At 27.9% G+C, this 20,246-nt stretch overlaps 1 protein-coding gene across 1 annotated transcript in view; it reads right to left on the reverse strand.

Annotated features, from left to right (window-relative positions):
* Nucleotides 1-20,246, reverse strand: part of nsl1 (non-specific lethal 1) — a 49,515-nt gene that overhangs the window by 8,656 nt on the left and 20,613 nt on the right. Inside the window, exons 3-5 of the mRNA XM_087164636.1 lie at nucleotides 19,227-19,314; nucleotides 8,792-8,880; nucleotides 4,649-4,735 (exon numbers count right to left, since the gene is read on the reverse strand). Of these exons, the coding sequence (XP_087020762.1) occupies nucleotides 4,649-4,735; nucleotides 8,792-8,880; nucleotides 19,227-19,314 (264 nt within the window). The remainder of the gene's footprint in view (nucleotides 1-4,648; nucleotides 4,736-8,791; nucleotides 8,881-19,226; nucleotides 19,315-20,246) is intronic.

The following is a 20,246-nucleotide window of genomic DNA, read 5'->3' on the forward strand; positions in this document are numbered from 1 at the left end:
GACACCACAATGAAGCATCAGTGCAATTGAGGAAACATTCATCAATAATTATATAAATAAGGCTACACGTATTTTTTAAAATCTCTTATTCGCAATGTTTCAAATTGAAAACTTGTGTGCAAGAACAAATCGGTTATACAAGACATTTTTTATAACATTTTACTCGATCCAAAAATTTTAAATATTCCCTAAATATGAAATAAGATTAATAAGAACACGTTTAAAACAAAACTTAATATAAAAATAATAGACCACACTGAGTCAATAAAAGTTCCATTAATAAATTTAAATTTTTTTTATTTTCAAGGAATAAAAATCTTTAAGCATACAAAACTCAAAAACATTTTTAACACAAAAACACTGGAATAGATTGCTCTCTATCAGAATCTATTGTTATGTGAACTCATAATAATCATAACAATTTTTGAATTAAAATATATGCATAGCAGCCATCATGCATAGGAAAAAATCCTGTCGATTTTACGAAATATAAAGTTCATGCTAATTGTTGCAGAATATACTTAATATCTTACACATATGGAATTTTATAATCATCAAAAAAGAAAACTGCAATACTTTCCAGTCATGATTGGCCTTAATATGCTTGAAATTTTGTGTATTATGTTCATAATTTTGAATAGTAATAGGCACTTCATTCATAAAAAGGGAAGTTTTGAATAAAAATAAACTGAACATTGTAGAACAAAAAAAAAGCTTTAAACAGACTTCGATAAATGAGTCTCACTTTATTATATATTAGTAATACTTATTTAAATGTTTAAGAAAGCAATAATCAGTGCAAAAATTCTATTTTAGGATAACAAAAACCAGGAGAATTTTTTATTAAACCAGTAGACCAGAAGAAACTAGCAAAATCCAGTAGAGTTGGCAGCTATGCATATGATTCAATAATCATCTTCAGGAATTTCACTCAAGTTGTAAGATTTTATTTTGTTAGTTGTTTCAAAACGTCATAAGTTGAGCATTGAATTCTATTTCTTACTAAAAGCAAATAAAGATTTAACGTTGTAGTTAATTAGTTTTTAGATCAGAATCTCATATTTCTCAAATTTTGAAAGCCAATTTTTTGTTTTAAAATTGTTTTGCTAATGACCTATATATATACATATTCCTTTAATCTCTGAATTGGAGCATAGGGCTTGGATCATATCTTACCATCTCAAGCAATTTGTGGCCAGATATTTTGCCTATGTCCATGTCCTCTTGCAGAATCGCAGTGACACGGTGACATTGTCGCAGAACGTTACTGAGTTCTTGCAGAAAGATTTTTAGTTCAAAAGTAACAACATTTAGGTTTTCTTTTCAACAGAAATTCATACATATAATTTGAATCATGAGTTTAGATAATTACTTTTTGATGTGCTCAATTTACGCCGATAGTATCGTAAATCGATGTAATGTTTCAATTGTATTTTTTTGACAGTTATTGAATTTTAATTTTTTAAATATCCCAATATATTTCAAACAATATTGGAAATTTAAATCGTGCATGAGCATTTACTTTTTAAGGCAATGATTTCTTTGCAATTATTGCGATTGATTGCTATATATATATTACTAAAAGTAACATATGTATTACATATATATTACTAAAGTGACATATATATTACTAAAAGTAACAGAAAGATATTAGTGCTAGAGAGTTTCATCGCAGATAGCTTGAAAAAACTCTACCACAGGGCTCCATGTCCTTTCTATTATTCTCATTTAGTTTACAATCTTGCATCAAGTATATTTTTTAGGTCTTCCTCTTTTTTTATTAATGACCAATCAGATTACTATTTTAGAAATTCTTTGATGTTTTAATTGTTATATGGGTTAAGATCGTCAAACCAATTTAACAACCAATTTCTATTAAACAAAATTTGCTTCTATCTTTCAAAAATAGTAAAAAGGTATAAAAGCACAATACACCCTTGTAAAAATTCACAATTGAAAAAATTAATTTATCAAGTTTATTCTTATTTTTAATAATAGTCAAGAATCTTAAAATATATTGGTGAGAATAGATAAGATACTTCAATTACTTTTGTAAAATTTCTGGGTCATTCTCCAGATAGTATTAAATATTACGATGGAAATTAGATAAATAAAGTGCAACCCAGTTGGTTTGAGGAAAAGTAGTCTACATTTAAAAATGTATAACTAATTGTTTTTTATACATAAAAATAATTATTAAAATGTTAATACTGGTATACGTATGCATTTAAAACGTGCAACTAAATTCTCTTTCAGTAATGGCAGTGTTTTCACTACAGAGGGAGATCGAGAGAATCTCGCACATTTTTTTTCTTTCTAGCAATAAAAAATGATAAACGCGAGAAGTTCGCGCACTCTATTAATCAATTTCAAAATGCGCGAATTTTGGAAAAAATTTCGTCTTTTGCCATTTTGAATAAAATTTGTTTCACTTTTCTCCCTTGATCTTTCATTATTTTGAACATCGGTATTGTTATCTAGCTTCCCTATTTACCAGTATTGTTCAGAACCGGTGCGAACAGCAGAACAACGGTCAAAACGAAACAAATACGGATATTTTTCAGCCAAATAAATATAATAGCTGATGAAAAAGTAGATATAGAACATTTCCATATGATGATGCAGCAAAAATATTCAATTAGAAGATGTAAAAAATTTATTATAATTGAAGAAATAATTTTTTTCCAAGTCTATTCGTGTTTTTTTAATTTTTAGAAATCTCACTTAACTTTTTGAAATCTCACCCTGATTTTGAGAAAGGGTGAGAAATTCTCTCCCATTTTTTTTTTCTGTAATGAAAACACTGCTGTCAGTAATGGAGAAAAAATTATAAAGCGCTGCCACTGATGGCTAACTTTTTAAATTTCAATTTAAATCAGTTTCATTAAAACAGATCTGCCAACCTCAGAAATTCAAGAATCTTGTAACTTTTTTTTTTACTATGGCATCGTTTGATAAGCAAAACAATATTAAATAATTTTTTTAAAAATTCTCTCTTTTTTTTAAATATATATTACTAACTTTTACTTCTAAATTTTAAAATAATAAATGATTCTAATATTTTAAAACAACTTGATTGATCAAATTAGGCATTTGGCACTCATCAAAAACGTTATATAAAAATTTATGTCTTTTTCTGGCTTGCTTTTCCAAAATTTGTTTTAATAGGGAAAAAAATGCAGCCAGGTATCACTTTTTCTGAAATGTATTCACATTGTAAAACAAGAAACTGCGTTTCTTCAATATCAAGCTTGTTATTTTTTAACTGCTTCCCTGATTATCGCGAGAAAACTTGGTCAGAAGCAGAAATATAATCTGTTGTGGTTTGCCAAGTTTTATTTGGGAGTTTTGCTGTAGGACTATGCGACTGCAACATATTTTGTGCGATTGTACATTCGATGGTTGCTGAATATACATAGCAATAAGAGTTTTAAAAAAATGGTGTATTCCTTCACTGATGTTTGAAAAGTATCAATTTGTGTTGTCCCTTGTTTTAAGAACTATCTATCACACAAAGACTAATTAATATTTAACTTTTTTCATTTGCCTGAGATAACTCGGGATAGTAAACTGATTTTAGATTAAATGTTTCTTTTACACAATAAAAAATTCAAATCTCAACTTGAGCATTATGTTTTGTTTTAGTTCGATGTATTTATCAATAAAATAAAAATGTTGATTTTTTACATTTCTTTTCTCATAATAATTGGTAAGGGAAAGTGATTAATAAACCTTGCACCATCACAGAAAAAGTTTGGTGCTCGAAAAAGAATCTACTGAAAAATTACATGAATGGAACTACAAATATTTTAGCATGAATGGATGATGGATCACCCACTTTGCTAATGCAATGCCTCCTATATTGTTCAGTTAAAAACACTTTTTCTTTGCTTAGGTTTATGAGACAATTCAATATATACATTGAGGCTCAGGAGGTCATTGCATTGCATTGAGGAGAAGGTTAACTCATCAGCAAATAAAGCAGAGCAAAGCAATTATCCTAAGCAATTATGTCTAAGGCATGGACATAAAATATTTGCCATGTAGAACAAAATGCAGGCCAAAGTAGCATAAGAAAGCCAGTAGATTTAACGAAACAATATAAATTTCATGATAACTGTTGCAATGAACTTACTAAATATTTTACACACAGGGAATTTTAGGGATTTTTATAGTTATCAAAATAAAAAAAACTGCAACATTTTCCAGTATTAATTTTTGAAATTAATTAAAAATTAAACATATTTGAAATTAATTTTAAAAAAAAGAGTTCTGAATAAAAAATAAACTGAGGTTTACTTCATTATGTATTAGTAATACGTATTTAAATTTTGAAGCAATACTTAATACATAGATTCTATTTCAATTGGGATTTTTTTAGGCCACTTACTCAATTTTAGGGAATTTTCTAAAATTAACTAAAACCAGGAGAATTTTAATTAAACCAGTAGACCAGAAGAAACTGGCAAAATCCAGTAGTCTACGGGAAAATCCAGTAGAGTTGGCAGCTATGAATGTGGCAGATCAATTTCTACAATGAGCTTTGTAACTAAGTTCAAACAAAGTTGCCCACGTCATTCTTTCTTCAATAGAATACAGAGGAGAGAAAAAGTTAAGAGCAATGTTAAAAATAATTTTGACAACTTACGTTTTGTTTGATACCTGCGCCATTTCCCGAACACCAGTCCATGCTTCCTTAAATGCTTGGTGTTCCTTACATGTTTATTACGATATTCTATAAAAAAAATATACATAAAAATATCAAACATGCTTCATGGATTTTTAATTTGTTTTGTTTATAAAAAAGCCAATCTTAAGTTAAGGACATATTGATGTGAAAAACCCCAACATTGGGTAATTGTGCCAAAACAACATCTCTCTAAAAACTCAGATTACAATTCATTGTAGTTTTTCATTGTAGTTTTTCCTTTTCTTTTTAAGGCTGTTTTTGATAAGTCTATTTCTTTCAGTATTTGTACATGCAATAAATCCCAGTTTTTAAAAAATAAATTGTAATAGATCTCCTAATAGAAAACTTCTTTTCACACAAAATGATACAAGAGTGAATCCACGTTTCAATTTTTTAGGGCCCATTTTTTTAATGAAAAAAATTTTCCTTAGCAATTACTAGTTTTTATTGGGGTTTTGTTTTGTTTTGCAAATATCCATTTTTGGTGGTTTTGTAAATTGCTACCAACATACTTAATACTTTGTTGTGACATACGAATTTGAGCTATCATTTTCAATTTCAGCCTTCGATAGATGACGTTTTTATTGTATTTTGCGTTATTTGAAAGAAAAAGAAAATCTATTCCCCCCCAGGCATACCTGCCAATATTGGAGAAATAAAATAACGGAGATTTTACTAGCGACATTTTTTGGGCTATGAGTAGAGATTTGATATATCATGCATAATCATTTAAGTCAAAAAGAGAAATTTGAAATAGGGAATAATATATACACTTACATTTAGCAGAGTAAAAAATACATATAAAAAATTGTAATCTAAAGAACATTTTTATAAACCATTATTTGTAATTACTTAAGCTATTTTATAACTGTTGTTAAACAGCAAGCTCAATTTTGAGTTTATAGCTACTGAGGTTCAACTCCAAACCCTTTTAATTTTGAATCCAATCCAGAAGACAAGAGAACTCCTGTATCAAGAATTTGCCTTTGTGGAAGACTTTTTGATGGAACCAACCCACATTTGCATTACATGGAGAGGAAAACCCTGAAAATATCCCACGTTTAACCTGACTGTAAATTGTACTTTAACATATCGCAACACTCAACATATTGCAGTACTTGCAAGAAAAGTATTTTTCCCATCAGCGGATATTTTATCGCCATTTTTAAAAAAAACATTTCTTAAACATATATGGAGAAATTTGAAAATATACAGGTAAACAGGAGATAGACGTAAAATACAGGAGTCTTCGTTAAGAAACAGGAGGCTTTGCAGATATGCCCGCCCAGGCTACATGGGATAATTTACCTGGTATACGGAAAACAGCTGCTTGTTTTAAACAAGAGCGATTGAGGCAAAATATGGAAATTTTATTAACTCTAGAAGTTAAGTATAAAGGGTGGGTGAAAGATGAAATATTCAAGTCCAGAGGGGCTGGGGAGGAGAAACATTCTTTATTTTCTCTCGTGTGTTACAAAGAATCAGTGGTTCTCTGATACGCTGCCATAAAAGAGTAGCAGTGCTGATTTATTTTTCATACATAAGGGGGAGGGAGAACACAGTGGTCATGCATATCTGTGAACAGAAGGATAAAGAGAAATAAAATGAATGTATCCCTCACTTTACAGTAAAAAAGGAAATACAAAAACAGCTAAAATACGGCTGTCTATTCAAATAAAGTAGGAATATAAGTTGAGATGCATTTTAACATTTCAAAAATAATCAGAACAATTTAGTGTCAGTGGAGGGGAAGAAAATACAAAAAACCATATAGCTTTGAATAAAATTCATAATTTACCAAAACTAAGCAATTCTTTTTGTTTATTTTTTGTACAAATTAAAAGATTTCAAAAACATCTGTCTGAAACCAAATATGAGTAGTTAGTTTTTTTTAATGCATTATTTAAAAAAGCAGATTAAAAAAGAACTTGGTAACATTTAATTAAAAATGAAACGAGTGAGTAGGAACTTTTCTAAACTCTTATCCCGTTAAATTTAGAATAGGAAATGAAAAGTCAGAAATAAAATATCGCATGACAGTAAAATGGTAGAAATTGTTTGTAATTACAATATCTTAACGATTTATTTATATCCACTGTTATTCAAGTTCAATCCTTATTTTGTAAAAGTTTACATCACTTTAAGTGGCACTAATAAAAGTTTTTGTTGCTATAGTTGAAAGTATATACATATATAGAGAGATTAACAAAATGAAAAATAATTTTCAAAGAATTTACATGATCATGATAAAATAACTAGTTTTTGACAAAGAATTCTCTTCTTAAATATGTTAGCGACTATAAAAACAATTTATACACAATTTTAAATACATTTAATATTGAATGGTTCATTCTATTTCTCAAATTAATTACCTCAATTATGCAAAAATTTCTTAATCGAAAAAAATTATTATTTAAGACAGTTATCTTATGCAAGCGTTCTCCCCAAGCATTTTTAAAAGGATGCCCTGCCCTTTGATCTTATAAATGCACCTTCCTTGCTCTTTTTGAAAAAATATGCTTGCCATCCCTAAAAAACACTGTCTTTTGATTATATTTTTTCAGGTGTTTTCTCAACCATCTGTTTTAATGACTTCCGATTTATTTACTTTAGTTAATAATTATTTAACTTTAATTTTCAACTTCATTCCTTAACTTTAGTAAGATTTTTCTTATGTTGTCTAGTTATACAGTAAGACCTTGCTTAACGCTGTTTCAGTTTAGCGCTCTTTCATTTCAACCTGGGGATTCCCCAAAATTGTGAGCAAGGACTCCCCCAAATATGTACATAACATATTCGAAACAATGTAGTTGCGTTTCTTGTTTGGTGCGGTGCTGTACGGACGCATTTGAAACATTTGTTGACATTATTGTAAGTACATATAAATTTATGTAATACTATAATGATTAATACAGTGACAAATATTATGATCTTTAGTTTTTATCATGAGTGATAATGAAAAACAAGAAAAGAAAGCAACCAGAAAAAGCATTTCACTGGAAACTAAAATGCAAGTGAGAAGATCAGATTCTGGTGAACGTCAATCTCAAATTAGTGCTGCATTGAATTTGGTAACTTCAACAATAAAGACAATTCTTAAGAATAAAGAAAAAGATGATCTTTAGTTTCTATCATGAGTGATAATGAAAAACAAGAAAAGAAAGCAACCAGAAAAAGCATTTCACTGGAAACTAAAATGCAAGTGAGAAGATCAGATTCTGGTGAACGTCAATCTCAAATTAGTGCTGCATTGAATTTGGCAACTTCAACAATAAAGACAATTCTTAAGAATAAAGAAAAAGTACTATCATCGGCAACTGCAACTAGAATTACCCGTTCTAGAAATAACATTACAGAGGAAATGGAAAAACGACTGTATATATGGATTGACAATGAAATTGAACGCAATATGCCATTATGCCAATCTATCATACTGGAAAAAGCTAGAATTTTTAATTACATTTAGGTTGAGGCAAGTGACATAAGTGAAAGTTTCGTTGTTAGTCGAGGATGGTTTAATAGATTTAAACATGAAAATAATCTTCACAACAAAGATTACAGAAGAAGCAGCAAGTGGTGATACAAAAGCGGAGGCTGAATTCGCAGCGATATTAAAAACAATAATTGAACAAGGAAACTATCCTCCACAATTGGTTTTTAATGTAGATGAAACAAGCCTGTTTCGGAAAAGAATGCCAAAACGAACATTTCTAACCCATGAAGACAAATGAGCACCAAGATTTAAAGCTGTAAAAGATTGCTTAGTTTAAAATATAAAAAAAAGTTTCAAGGTGTTTATCACTTTTTTTTTTTGAAGAAAATTTATACACAGAGATTGTATTTTCAGGTTGAATTTTATTATGTTTCAGAAGTTTCTTTCCTTTTAATTTGACAAAAGGGCCTAAAAAAGAATATTTGCTGTATCTCTGATTCGAAATTTCAAAAATACAGAGAGATCGGTATTTTCGAATCAGGCTGAAATTGAACCAATATACATGCTACAGGATTTCATTAGATTACTCTTATGAAATCAGGAGTAAATGTATACATAAGATAATTCATAATTTTAAAAGCAGAAACAAGGAAAAATTAATGACTCACTTGCAGACAAATATCTATTAAACTTTTGACTTCGAGCTCTTGCAACGGAAAACACTTTAGGCTTGGTCCCAATATCTAGGTTTGTAATGCTAATATGAGAAAAAAATAACATTAGACATCTTTTGTAACATAAATATCCTGACTTCACAAAAATGCAGTAAAAAAAAAAGATTTTGAATAAAAATTATCAGGGCTTGCAAAAACATGGGTTTCGTAATGGAGACACCCAATTTACTCAGTGAAAGTTAGGTTTTTTCATGAAACGTCCCAATTTACATCAGATCAGTGTTTTTTATGCACTGATCACCTAGTCAAAGGAGATAAAATTGTAAAAACAAATTGCGGCGTGGCAAACAGCGTTTTCGACCTAAATGAAAAATACAGATTCCACTCGATCCTGAAAATTATGTTCACCTGAATTTTTCTAAGCAAATTATTTTTTTCAAACACAGTAATTTCCATTAAATGAAACTAATTAGAATAAGTCTACATAATATAAGCAAGAAAAAAAAACTGACCAGATAACGAGATATCGAGTGGCAAAAACATTTTAATTCGAAGTTCACCGGAAATTACATAGAAAAACTAGTTAGAGTGCGTGAATAAAAATTTAGGAAGACAAAAAACAAACGGAAAAAAAATTTCAGATAAGGATGGCACAAATGTGTAATAACTTGCGAATCAACGATCTGTAGACTCGCTTATCAATGTCAGTGTGTACGATTTCATATCAGTTTATCCCATTTAGTTCTAAATAGCTCTTTTATTGAATATATTCACTGAGAATGGATGAAGTATTACAACCTCAGTTCTAAGCAAATTGTTCTTGCTGTATTTGTTATCTGTTAAGCAAAGATGCATCATTGACACAGATAAGGTAATTAGCACTAAAATGCGACACTCAAGGCATCTAAATGCAACAGTGCTGTTTTAAGTTTCTGATCACTTGCGTTAGTATCTAAAATTTAAATCTTGCCATCAAAATTTCAAACCCTTTTCGATTAGCCTGAATGTCCCATGCCCGAAGGTAATATAGGTTTAAATAATTTTATGATGAATACGAGTATTACTTATCGCAATTATATTGCAAAATTGAGAAAATTGTCAATTAAAATTCTGCAATGTCAATTAAAATTCTGCAATTCTGCTAATGCAAATTCCCATCGTGTTTTGACTGCTAATTGCAGCATTTATGGCTATATTGTTGCATAGCTGTCAACACCGATAGGGAAAAAATACAGTAGATCTCATGAAATTTAAATTTCATAAGTGTTGCGTAATATACTAAATATTTTACAGACAGGGATTTTTACCGTTAACAAAAAAGAAAAACTGCAACAATTTCCAGCTATGATGACATTAAATAATAGTAAAAAATATATTATGTTCATTTATAATTTTGAATACTCATTGGCATTTAATTCATAAAAGATAGTTAATTGAATTTTATAAATGAGCCTCATTTTCTTATGTATCAATATTCAAGCAAGCAATAATCTGCACAAAAATTCAACTTGAATAGGGATTTTTTAAGGAAACTTACTGAATTTTAGTAAATATTTACTAAAATATACAAATAACAGGAGAATTTTTATGAAACCAGTGGAAACTGGCAAAATTCAGTAGAATTGGCAGCTTTATTATTGATAATAGGACTTTATCGTCAATCAATATTATGACTACTTTAAAATAGAACTCAATGATTTTAATTCATATTCACATCTTCATTTGGGGGTATACTACTTATAAGTTTAGTGATTTTTAAATTTTTACCATTTTTTCTAAATAAATACTCTTCATTAAAAAAAAGCACCTTTAATGTTTATTTTCTCATTTTTAGTTTTAAAATATTAAAAAAACTTGAATTGTTTATCAATCAATACTTTTGTCGCTTTCAGTAAATATACACATTAAATAGAATAGATCAAATTCAGTTATTACATAATATTACATATCTTGATTAAAAAAATGTAACAGTGGTAAGTGAGTGCCCTTTCAAAAACTTAAGTGCCTTTTTTGTAAGAAAGCATGTGTCCTTTTTAATACCTAAGGAGAATTCTAAGCATACATACAATGTATATGTATGTACACAGTATGCAAAATAAAAAATGGATCGCACTGAATTACTTTTGATCTACTGGTTAGATCTTCATATTCTAAGTCTTAATTTTATAGACTTAAAGAGCTAAATATGCTAATTAGTGCAGATGACATTTAAAGTTACAAAATCAGACACAAAACATTTTTTTAAAAAAATAAACGTACTTTTTTTCTCCGAAGGATTCGAATATCTGACCCCCAAAATAGAGAGTAGCAATAATAGATAGTGACCCAATTTTAAGTTTAAGACTATTGCTCAACTTTGATGCTTGCAATTTTGAACCTAATCCAGAAGGCAAGGGAACTCCTGGCTCAAATTGTGAGAAAAATTTGCCTTTGGGTTACATGAAGAGGAATACAATGAAAATCTAGCATTAACCTGACGGCATATGGACTCTAACCCATGATCCGCATATTCCTGAAGATACTTTACATCAGCACTGTGGTTGATGCGAACCAGATAAGAGCATTTGTATTGACCAGCCATCGACGGGAATTGAACCCTATAAAACCACAATGGGAGGCTAGCACTATCCCCTTAGCCACCAAGACCCCTTAATGATAACTTTAGTTTCTGCCAGGGTTGGGTTTTTGACGTCAAAAAGTGGTTTTTGACATGACAAGGGTATAATACTGGTTTAAACCGTCAAAAACTAAAGTTTGCCCAAAAAATATATGAACTTCAAAACTACCAACAGTTGCCATGCATTATATTGAAATTTAATTATACTATAGGTAATCAGCAGGTTTTAAAATATTTTTTAATTAAAATTAAGGTAAAATAACAGATTTAAAATCTTAGAAATTTATATTCAAATGCATGTGCAGAAAAATTTTGCACAAATTTTTTTTAAATATTTATATTTTGAAAAAAAAAATTTTTTTTTTGATACTTAAGAAAATTAAAAGTTTATTACTATGCATTTTTGACATATAAGGAACATATAACTAATATTTATAAGGAACATACAAGTTATGTTGTATAAATACAAACTTGATACAAGTGTATGAAATTTTTTTTTAATGTTATACCGAATATCTTTATTATCCAGATTGTTAATTTGAATTTAAAAGTAGTTATATTTGTGAATAATGATAAGTGTAATTCATATTGCTTATTATATTTATTTATAATTATTACACTTATCATTTTAAAACAATTTTTACCTCTTAATTTTTTTCCCCCACTTGTATTAAGAATACAAATAATGCATATCTTGAAAGCAAGAAGTAATTATTCAACAGCTGAATATTTAGATATTCAACAAAACTATATAGTATTTAGCAAAATGAAATTCACAAGTATTTGGATAAACTAAATTTTCAGCATAGTAAATGAATAGGCTGAATATACTGTAAATCGACACTAACTACTCTGTGTATTTAACAGAAAGCACTTAAATTTGTATTGTCTTATGTTTAAAAGATTATCAAGAAGATTTAAAAGAATATTAAAAAGATTTTTCTTTAAAAGATGTCTAATGTGCAAAACTGCTAATGTTTATCTTTAAAAATGTCTAATTTTTAGTATAATCTATACTATACACTAAATTTGGTTATAAATAAATTTCTTAATAATATCACTGCAGATTTTCAATAACACATGAAAATGAATACATAATATTACAAAAGGTGTGAGCTTTCAAAAGTACAAGATTTTGGTTACTATTCAAAATATAAGTGTTTCTTCAAAATTTTAAATTTATTTTTTCTAGAACATATTTAGAAACACTATCCTTTATAAAAAATATATAAATTTTATGTATTAATTAAATTTCACATATGAATATAGGTTTTTGACATTTTCGACAGTGAGGTTTTTGACGTGACGGTTTAAACCATGGTTTAAACTGTCAAAAACTGTCACATGTCAAAAACCTGCCAACCCTGGTTTCTGCATATTTCATATCTAGAGAACTTTTTGAGTGAATTAAAAATTCTTTGCACACAATTATAAAATTCGTTTATGGAAAGATAATTCCATGCAAAATATAATTTTAGTAAATATTATTTATTAATTAAATGTCGAAAAACTTTTCAATTGCTAAGGTACTCTTTGCACCCTTTGAATTTTTAAGATTGAGTTCTAGAGTGTAAAGATCCGTTCATTAAACTAAAAGTTATTCAGAGTAGCTTTTTATTATTTTGCACAAGTGAAATGTGCATACAAATCTCCTATATTTTATTAGTATATACATCAAACTCTGCTTGCAGACAAATTTTACGTACTTAAATAATCATACTATTCAGGGTTGGAGTTTTTGCCAGGACAGTGGCAAAAACCTGGTAAAAACTGGCAAAAACCAAATTATCTAAATTGCTGATTAAATATTATTACAAAATACTTGAAACAAATTTAAATCAATCATAAGGAATAATAATTTTGATACATTACATGAAAAAATTTTTAACATATTAATAATTAATATAAAGGCAATAATTTTTAAAAGATTGAAAGTTTTTGACCTCTTTTCATTTTAGAATCCTTAAATAAATGTTTTTTTACAAATAAATATTATTTGTATAATATTATTTTTATTTATTCTAAAAAATTATTATTTGTACAATAATTAACTACACATCTTGATAGATATTTTATGCTTTTAATTATAGTTATATTAATTTAAAATAAGTTCATTTCACTGGAAAAAAGAGAATTGCAAATTTTCCAATCAATAATGCTTTAAACTATAAAATGATATATTATTCCAGGGTTGGCAAGTTTTTGACGCATGATGGTTTTTACCAGTTTATACCATGGTTTTTACCGTCATGTCTAAGTTTTGGTAAAACTGCATTTTTATTTGAGTTTAACTGCTTATAATTTAAAATTAATTCATTTTTGGGCAATAAAATTAGAAAAAAAGTTGCTAAAAGATATTTAAAAACAGATTCCTGCATTTTCCCAACATGATGATATCAAAACAACATGATATATCAAAACATACTATTTGAAGTAAAATATTAGGATACTAAACAAAATTTTCAACATTTCCAAGCATAATTTTATTTGGCATATTACATTACTGAAGAATGTCAAGTCATTCTTGATTTAGAGTTTGTAAATAGTTACAAGTTTTGAAAGTTTTGTTTAGCTTATTTCTGATATTTAAGAAATGCCAAATTTGAAATTCTTTTTAGTTCTTGTTCCAAGCTTTTTTGTTTGTTTGTTTATTTCTAACAATTAGGAAGTGAACAATTTTGAATCCTTTGCAAATCAAGCTATAATGATAAAAGTAAGTATCACTATTTTCAATAAGTATATTACAATATTTCTGTATGAATGTATATCCTTCTATAAGAATACATGTATATACAGTGAAACCTGTGTATAACGATACTGTCTATAACGATAAACCTGTGTATAGCGATATTTCCTTGAGGTCCCGGTGAAATTCCTATTTACTCAATGCATTTTTAACCTGTTTATAGCGATAACCCAGGGGTCTGTCTAGGTTTTTCTGAAAGGTACCTATTTTGTGAAAATTTAGACATAATTTGTGAAAAATTAAAAATTATATTACAAAATCAATACAAAAACATGGTAAAAATATAGATTTATCGTTTCTTAAAGGATAAAAAAATAAAATTTTAAGAAAAAGTATTTTGTGAAACTACCGTTTTTCCTAAAGTTGAATTTGTGAAACTACCGTTTCACCTAAAATTGAATTTGTGAAGGTACCGCTAAACGGTAGTAAATTCGGCCTGGACAGACCCCTGTAACCACTTTTCAGTTAAACATGTCTACAACGATAATTTTTCCTCTTTTGATAGTTGATAGTTCTATTCTGATTTGGAAAACGACTCCCCATCGAGCCTAAATGTGAGATAACAAAATGTTTTTTTTTTTTTTTCCCATCTCCTTTGTATGTAATATTCTTTCGTTGTTTCTGAGAAAAAAAGCCACTTTTAGGGGAAATTAGAGCAGTAGAAATGGGTGAAGGGGTATTGTAGGAGGGAGAGAGCTTCCTCAGAAAAACGGGTGACACCCGAATTTCACCCGACAATGCCATATTGCTAATTAACACTTCGCAAGATTTTGTTGCAACATTACCAAATGTAACTGATGTTCATTTGAATTCATTAGATGGACTGAAATCTATGTGCATGGAAATGGCAATTGCTTCCAAAAATAAGCAAACAAAACTAACCGATTATTTTTCTAAATAATTTCTGTTTTGATTCATAAAATTGTAAGTAAATTTTTCTTGTGTGCTGTTTCATAATTCTAAGTAAAATTTTCATTTGGAGCCTATAAAAGAAATTTAATTTATCATTAGTTTTAAACTAATTTTAACTTTTAAATTTCAAGCCTGTCTATAACGATAACCTGCCTATAACAATATTTTATTTAGGTCCCTACAGTATCGTTATAGACAGGTTTTACTGTAGTTGCAAAATCAATAGCAATCATTTACAACATTCATTTATAAAGGCAATTAAGTGAAAATAATATATTGTCCGCTATATGCCATAAATTAAAGAAAACAGTAGGTTTTTAATGGTTTTTACCACTGTCATGTCAAAAACCAGTTTTTGAGAGTAAAAACCCAACCCTGATTATTACATTATGATTTAATTATGGAATAATAATTTTGTTAATTTTTTTGTAATTATTTACATTTATAGCATGTATTTCAATTTTAGGAATAATTTTGTATCAAAAATGTGTTTTTGGCCTCTAATCTTGGAAAATATAGGTTTTTTCCAATTTGCTTGGCAAAAACCTGTTTTTGCCAGGACGGTTTTTACCAGTATTTACCATGGTTTTTTCCACCTTAACAAAATCTTGCCAACCCTGATACTATTAGATAATAACATACACAAACTGCATGCAAACTTTGCAGGCACATACATTTTAGGTACGTACATACCTTCATGTATTGTATTAGAAATACTGCAACCACATATTATATTATTTTAAATTTTTATATCAGCTAATTTTAAATATTTGTTATCGTAGATTTTGATAGCTTGCAATCACAATTACATGTAATCATGATTACTTGTTACCACATATTTGATCACATGTAACTATGATTACCTGCAATAGTTTCCTCTTCTGACTAAATTTAATCATGTAATCATGGATCAAGGTTACTTGTAATCGTAATTACTTGCAATCACAATTAAAGTAATTGATTACATAGAAATAGTCATATATAAGTAGTTACACAACTAGGATCACTTGTAAAATCAGGCTCTAAATGCGACAATTATTTTACAATCTCTCTAAAACAATACAAGTGCATAGTTGCCAATCTTAGGAATCAAAAATTAGGAACACTATATGCAACAAAATTATACGCACCAATTACGAGAGTAAGACAAAAATTTAACTATTAAATATTAACATTAATAGACATATTTAAATACCTTATGTAAATTAGCAAAACAAAAGTATAAACACTATCTTTTTTGTGGGAAATTTATAATATTAATATTTTATATTTAGGAATATCAGTATAATAATTATTCTTTGCCAAATTATAAAACACGGGTAAATATTAAATTATATCATAAACAAATATTTCTGATGCAAGTGCTAAATACCAAAATACATTGTTTTTAAAAATAATTATAGTTGTTTAAGATTCAATTTAGTGAAATGATCAGCAATAGCTATTGGAATAGTATTTTCCAATAAAAAGCTACTAAAAATTACTTTGGCACAATAATCACAGAAACGGGCTTGCGGCGATTAGAACAAGAGACTGGTTTGAAAGGTAGATTAAAAAGATGCTCATGGCAATGCTGCAGATGAGGTCACAGCACCTGTGACTTCCTTCAGGAAGTAACCGCATTCTCAGGGGAAAATGTTGCATTTAGGACACGTTGAAAGTAAGCAATGAAATGGCAACGCAGAATTAACCAATTAAAAAGATTTTAAATACAGGCAAACAAATCGGGATATGCTCTAAACATATAAAATTTTCTAAGATTTAAAGTAACTAAACATTGTCGCATTTAGGCACACTGACCATATATATACATACATATATGGACAAACAAATAGAACGGTAAAGCTATGTTTTGGTACTAGACATTTAACAATAAATAATAGATAAACGTTTTTGAAATTACAATGAGATATAATTACATAACAAAAGCTTACATAAGTAACATATGCAACTGCTTCATACATAAATTGCAATGCTTATACATAATGCAACATTAAATATAATATATTGATATTTTAAATAAACTTTTAATACTTCAATATTTTTTAATTATGCTCTTTTGAAGAATTGTTTAAATTTTTAGAATCATTAATAAAAACATACTGGGTGCATAAAATAAAAATATGTTTACACTGATAACTGATAAAATTAAAATAATACTTATAATAACAGCTATATAAAATAAAAATACAGAAGAACACCTCATTCCTATTTATGCTTTTCATTGGATCAAGTTGTTAAACAAGACATATTGTTCAAAGACAGAAGCTTCTGATCAACTCATTCTATAACTAGATTTTTTTAAATAATTTTATAAAATCATTAGAACACTGAATCTGTGATGGTGTGTTTTTTTAAGAGACATAATGACTTAACTTTATATTTACTGATGTTAATAATTTATAAATTTATTTTTGCAGAAGCACAATATATTTAAAAAGTACAAATATGTTTAAAGTAACACAGACTCATATAAGCAGTCAAACTCCAAATAAAAACATTTACTATCATTACATTTGTTTTAAACTTAAGGTTTTTATGAAAATAAAAGAAAATAAAGTTATCAGACATGAGGAAAAAAAGGATGACTTTTACAGAAATCGTATAACAGCAAACAAAAATCGGAAGTCAAGTTAAGTCATAAAGCGAAGGATTCTCATTCCTGAATACCATTTTTTAACAGGTGGCAAGTGCTAAAAAAAAATCTTTTGAGAAAGGGGAAAAAATATATATATATATATTTACTTTGATTGTGAAAAAGTGTCCGGAAAAAAGACCCGTCCGGTAAACAGAAATCTGGATATGGGACTTTGTTCTGTATATACAATTAGCGTTTATGAAATTTTAAATTAGCACAATTTTAAGTTGTATATACTACTTACTTCTATGTAGTTTGGCATAAGTTTACTATTAAATAAAGAAATATTTACGCTTCAGGATACTAAATTAAAAACTATACAACACTGAAATGTTTTACTCTATTATAAAATGAAAAAAATTAATTTTATTATTTGGAATTAATGTTCTAGTCATTGGTTAAATATTGCTGTTTTGTCATCCGGCATTTGAATAGTTAAAAAACATTTTGCTCACGGCGTTTCAGAATTGAGTTTATGTTTTTTTCCTTTGTATAAGGAGAAGATAAATTTTCAGAATATCTCATTGGAAAGAGGACATACAATATTTCTTTGCTTTTTTAATTCTTGTTTTCATCAAATTTTTCCTTTTATTTATTTTTTTTTGGACTATTTTAAAGTGTTAAAAATCATAGATCAGCTTAGCTGCCAACACGAATAGGAAGGAAAAAAATGGAGCAGTTTTTACGAAATATAAATTTCAGTATAATTGTTGCATAATGTACTAAATATTTTACACATAGGGAATTTTGGGGATTTTTTTAGACATCAAAATAGAAATACTGCAATATTTTCCAGTTGATTAACAATAAACATACTTGAAATGCTATGTATTATGCTTAGTTATAATTTCGAATATTAATAGGCATTTAATTCATCAAAGATAGCTGTAAGATTTTTTTTTAACTAATTTAAAAAGAGTTCTGAATAAAAATAAACTGAACATTTTAAAACAAAAAAAGTTTCGAACTGATTTCTATAAATAATGTTCGTTTCATTATGTATTAGTAATGCTTATCAAGCAAGCAATTATCTGAACAAAAATTCTACTTCAATAGGGTTTTTTATAGGAAACTTGATTAGGGAAACATTTTAGGGAATTTTCTAAAATGTACAAAAACTAGGCGATTTTTATTAAACCAGTAAAAACTGGCAAAATCCAGTAGTTGGCAGTAGTTTTGCCAGTAGAGTAGTTTAGCCAACGAAGAGTTGGCAGCTATGGATTAGTGTTGTACACAACAAAATCGTAAGATTACTGGTTAGAAGAGGTGATAAAAATACTTAATTTTATCAAATTATGGAAATTTATTTTAACAGTTGACAATAGTTTGTTGTAAGTGAAGTGCCTCGCTGTGTGAGTGTTAAGATATCATTTTCAAAAAGGCACATTTCTTAATGAAAGAGTTGTTGAAAAACCATCTTGATGTAAATAGTTCCTGAGAAATGCTGCTAATTATTTAATAACATAATTATTTAATAACAAAAAATACATAAAATTAGCATGGAAATTAAACTTACCTTGGAGTAGGAGACACAGGACATTCAATTTGATACTGACTTTCATTTTTCTTTAAAATACTTTCAAAATGCAAAATCAAAGGTACATCTGAAAGAAAAGAAAAAAATAATCCAAAATTCTCCCAAATTTTAACATTTACATTAAATACTCTACAAAAAAAATTTAATATACATATATAAGAAATATTAACTTCTAAAACAAGTAAGTTCTAAGAGTGAAGTAATTGAGATGCATTTTTGTAATTAAGGATTTTTTACTGCCTTTATTCGAATATTTTCTAGTAAAATGTACAGCATTTAAGAATGTAATACATTCATGGTTAATTCTGGAAAAAAGTCACTGAATTTTTAAAATTAATATCTGGCCATACATAATTTTCCTAAAAAATAAATTAATTTCTGGAATCTCAAAACATTTTTTTTTTGAATTTACTCTTGACTTTCAGGAAATCAAGGATAATTAATTTGAATAAATTCATTCATAAGAATTAGGTTAACTTCTGTTCCTTTAAATGTCTATGTAATTCAACTTTTTTTATTTAAGTAATACTTAAGTTTATTACAAGAGACATTATTTATGCCTGCCTATAAAAACTACTAAAAAAAATTTTTTTGAAAATACTGTGCCGAAAAAAATACATCTCAACTGCCTCACCAAGAACATATTAGTTTTCGAAGTTAATGTCTCTTTGATAGAAAGCAGAATTCTTTACTTATAAATGAGAAACTGTTATAATTTAATTCTATTTATGTTTTAAATGATAATCAGGGGGGATGATGGCAGATGAAAATTTTACATAAATTTGAATAGATTTATATACCCATATACGTTTAATATTTAACATAATTTTTTTAAATAACATTCATTATTAAATTACCTAATAATGCAGAATATCACACTTTTTGAGTAACTGATTCAAGAAAAAACTTAACTTCTTACAAAAATTGTGGTATTGGATTTTAAAATCTCGCAAATATGAATCCCGAAATTGGATATTACTAATGCGAAAGGACAAATTG

This window comes from Parasteatoda tepidariorum, chromosome 5 (assembly GCF_982258835.1).
Source record: "Parasteatoda tepidariorum strain Cologne lab strain chromosome 5, Ptep-v5.0, whole genome shotgun sequence".
Taxonomy (NCBI): Eukaryota; Metazoa; Arthropoda; class Arachnida; order Araneae; family Theridiidae; genus Parasteatoda; species Parasteatoda tepidariorum.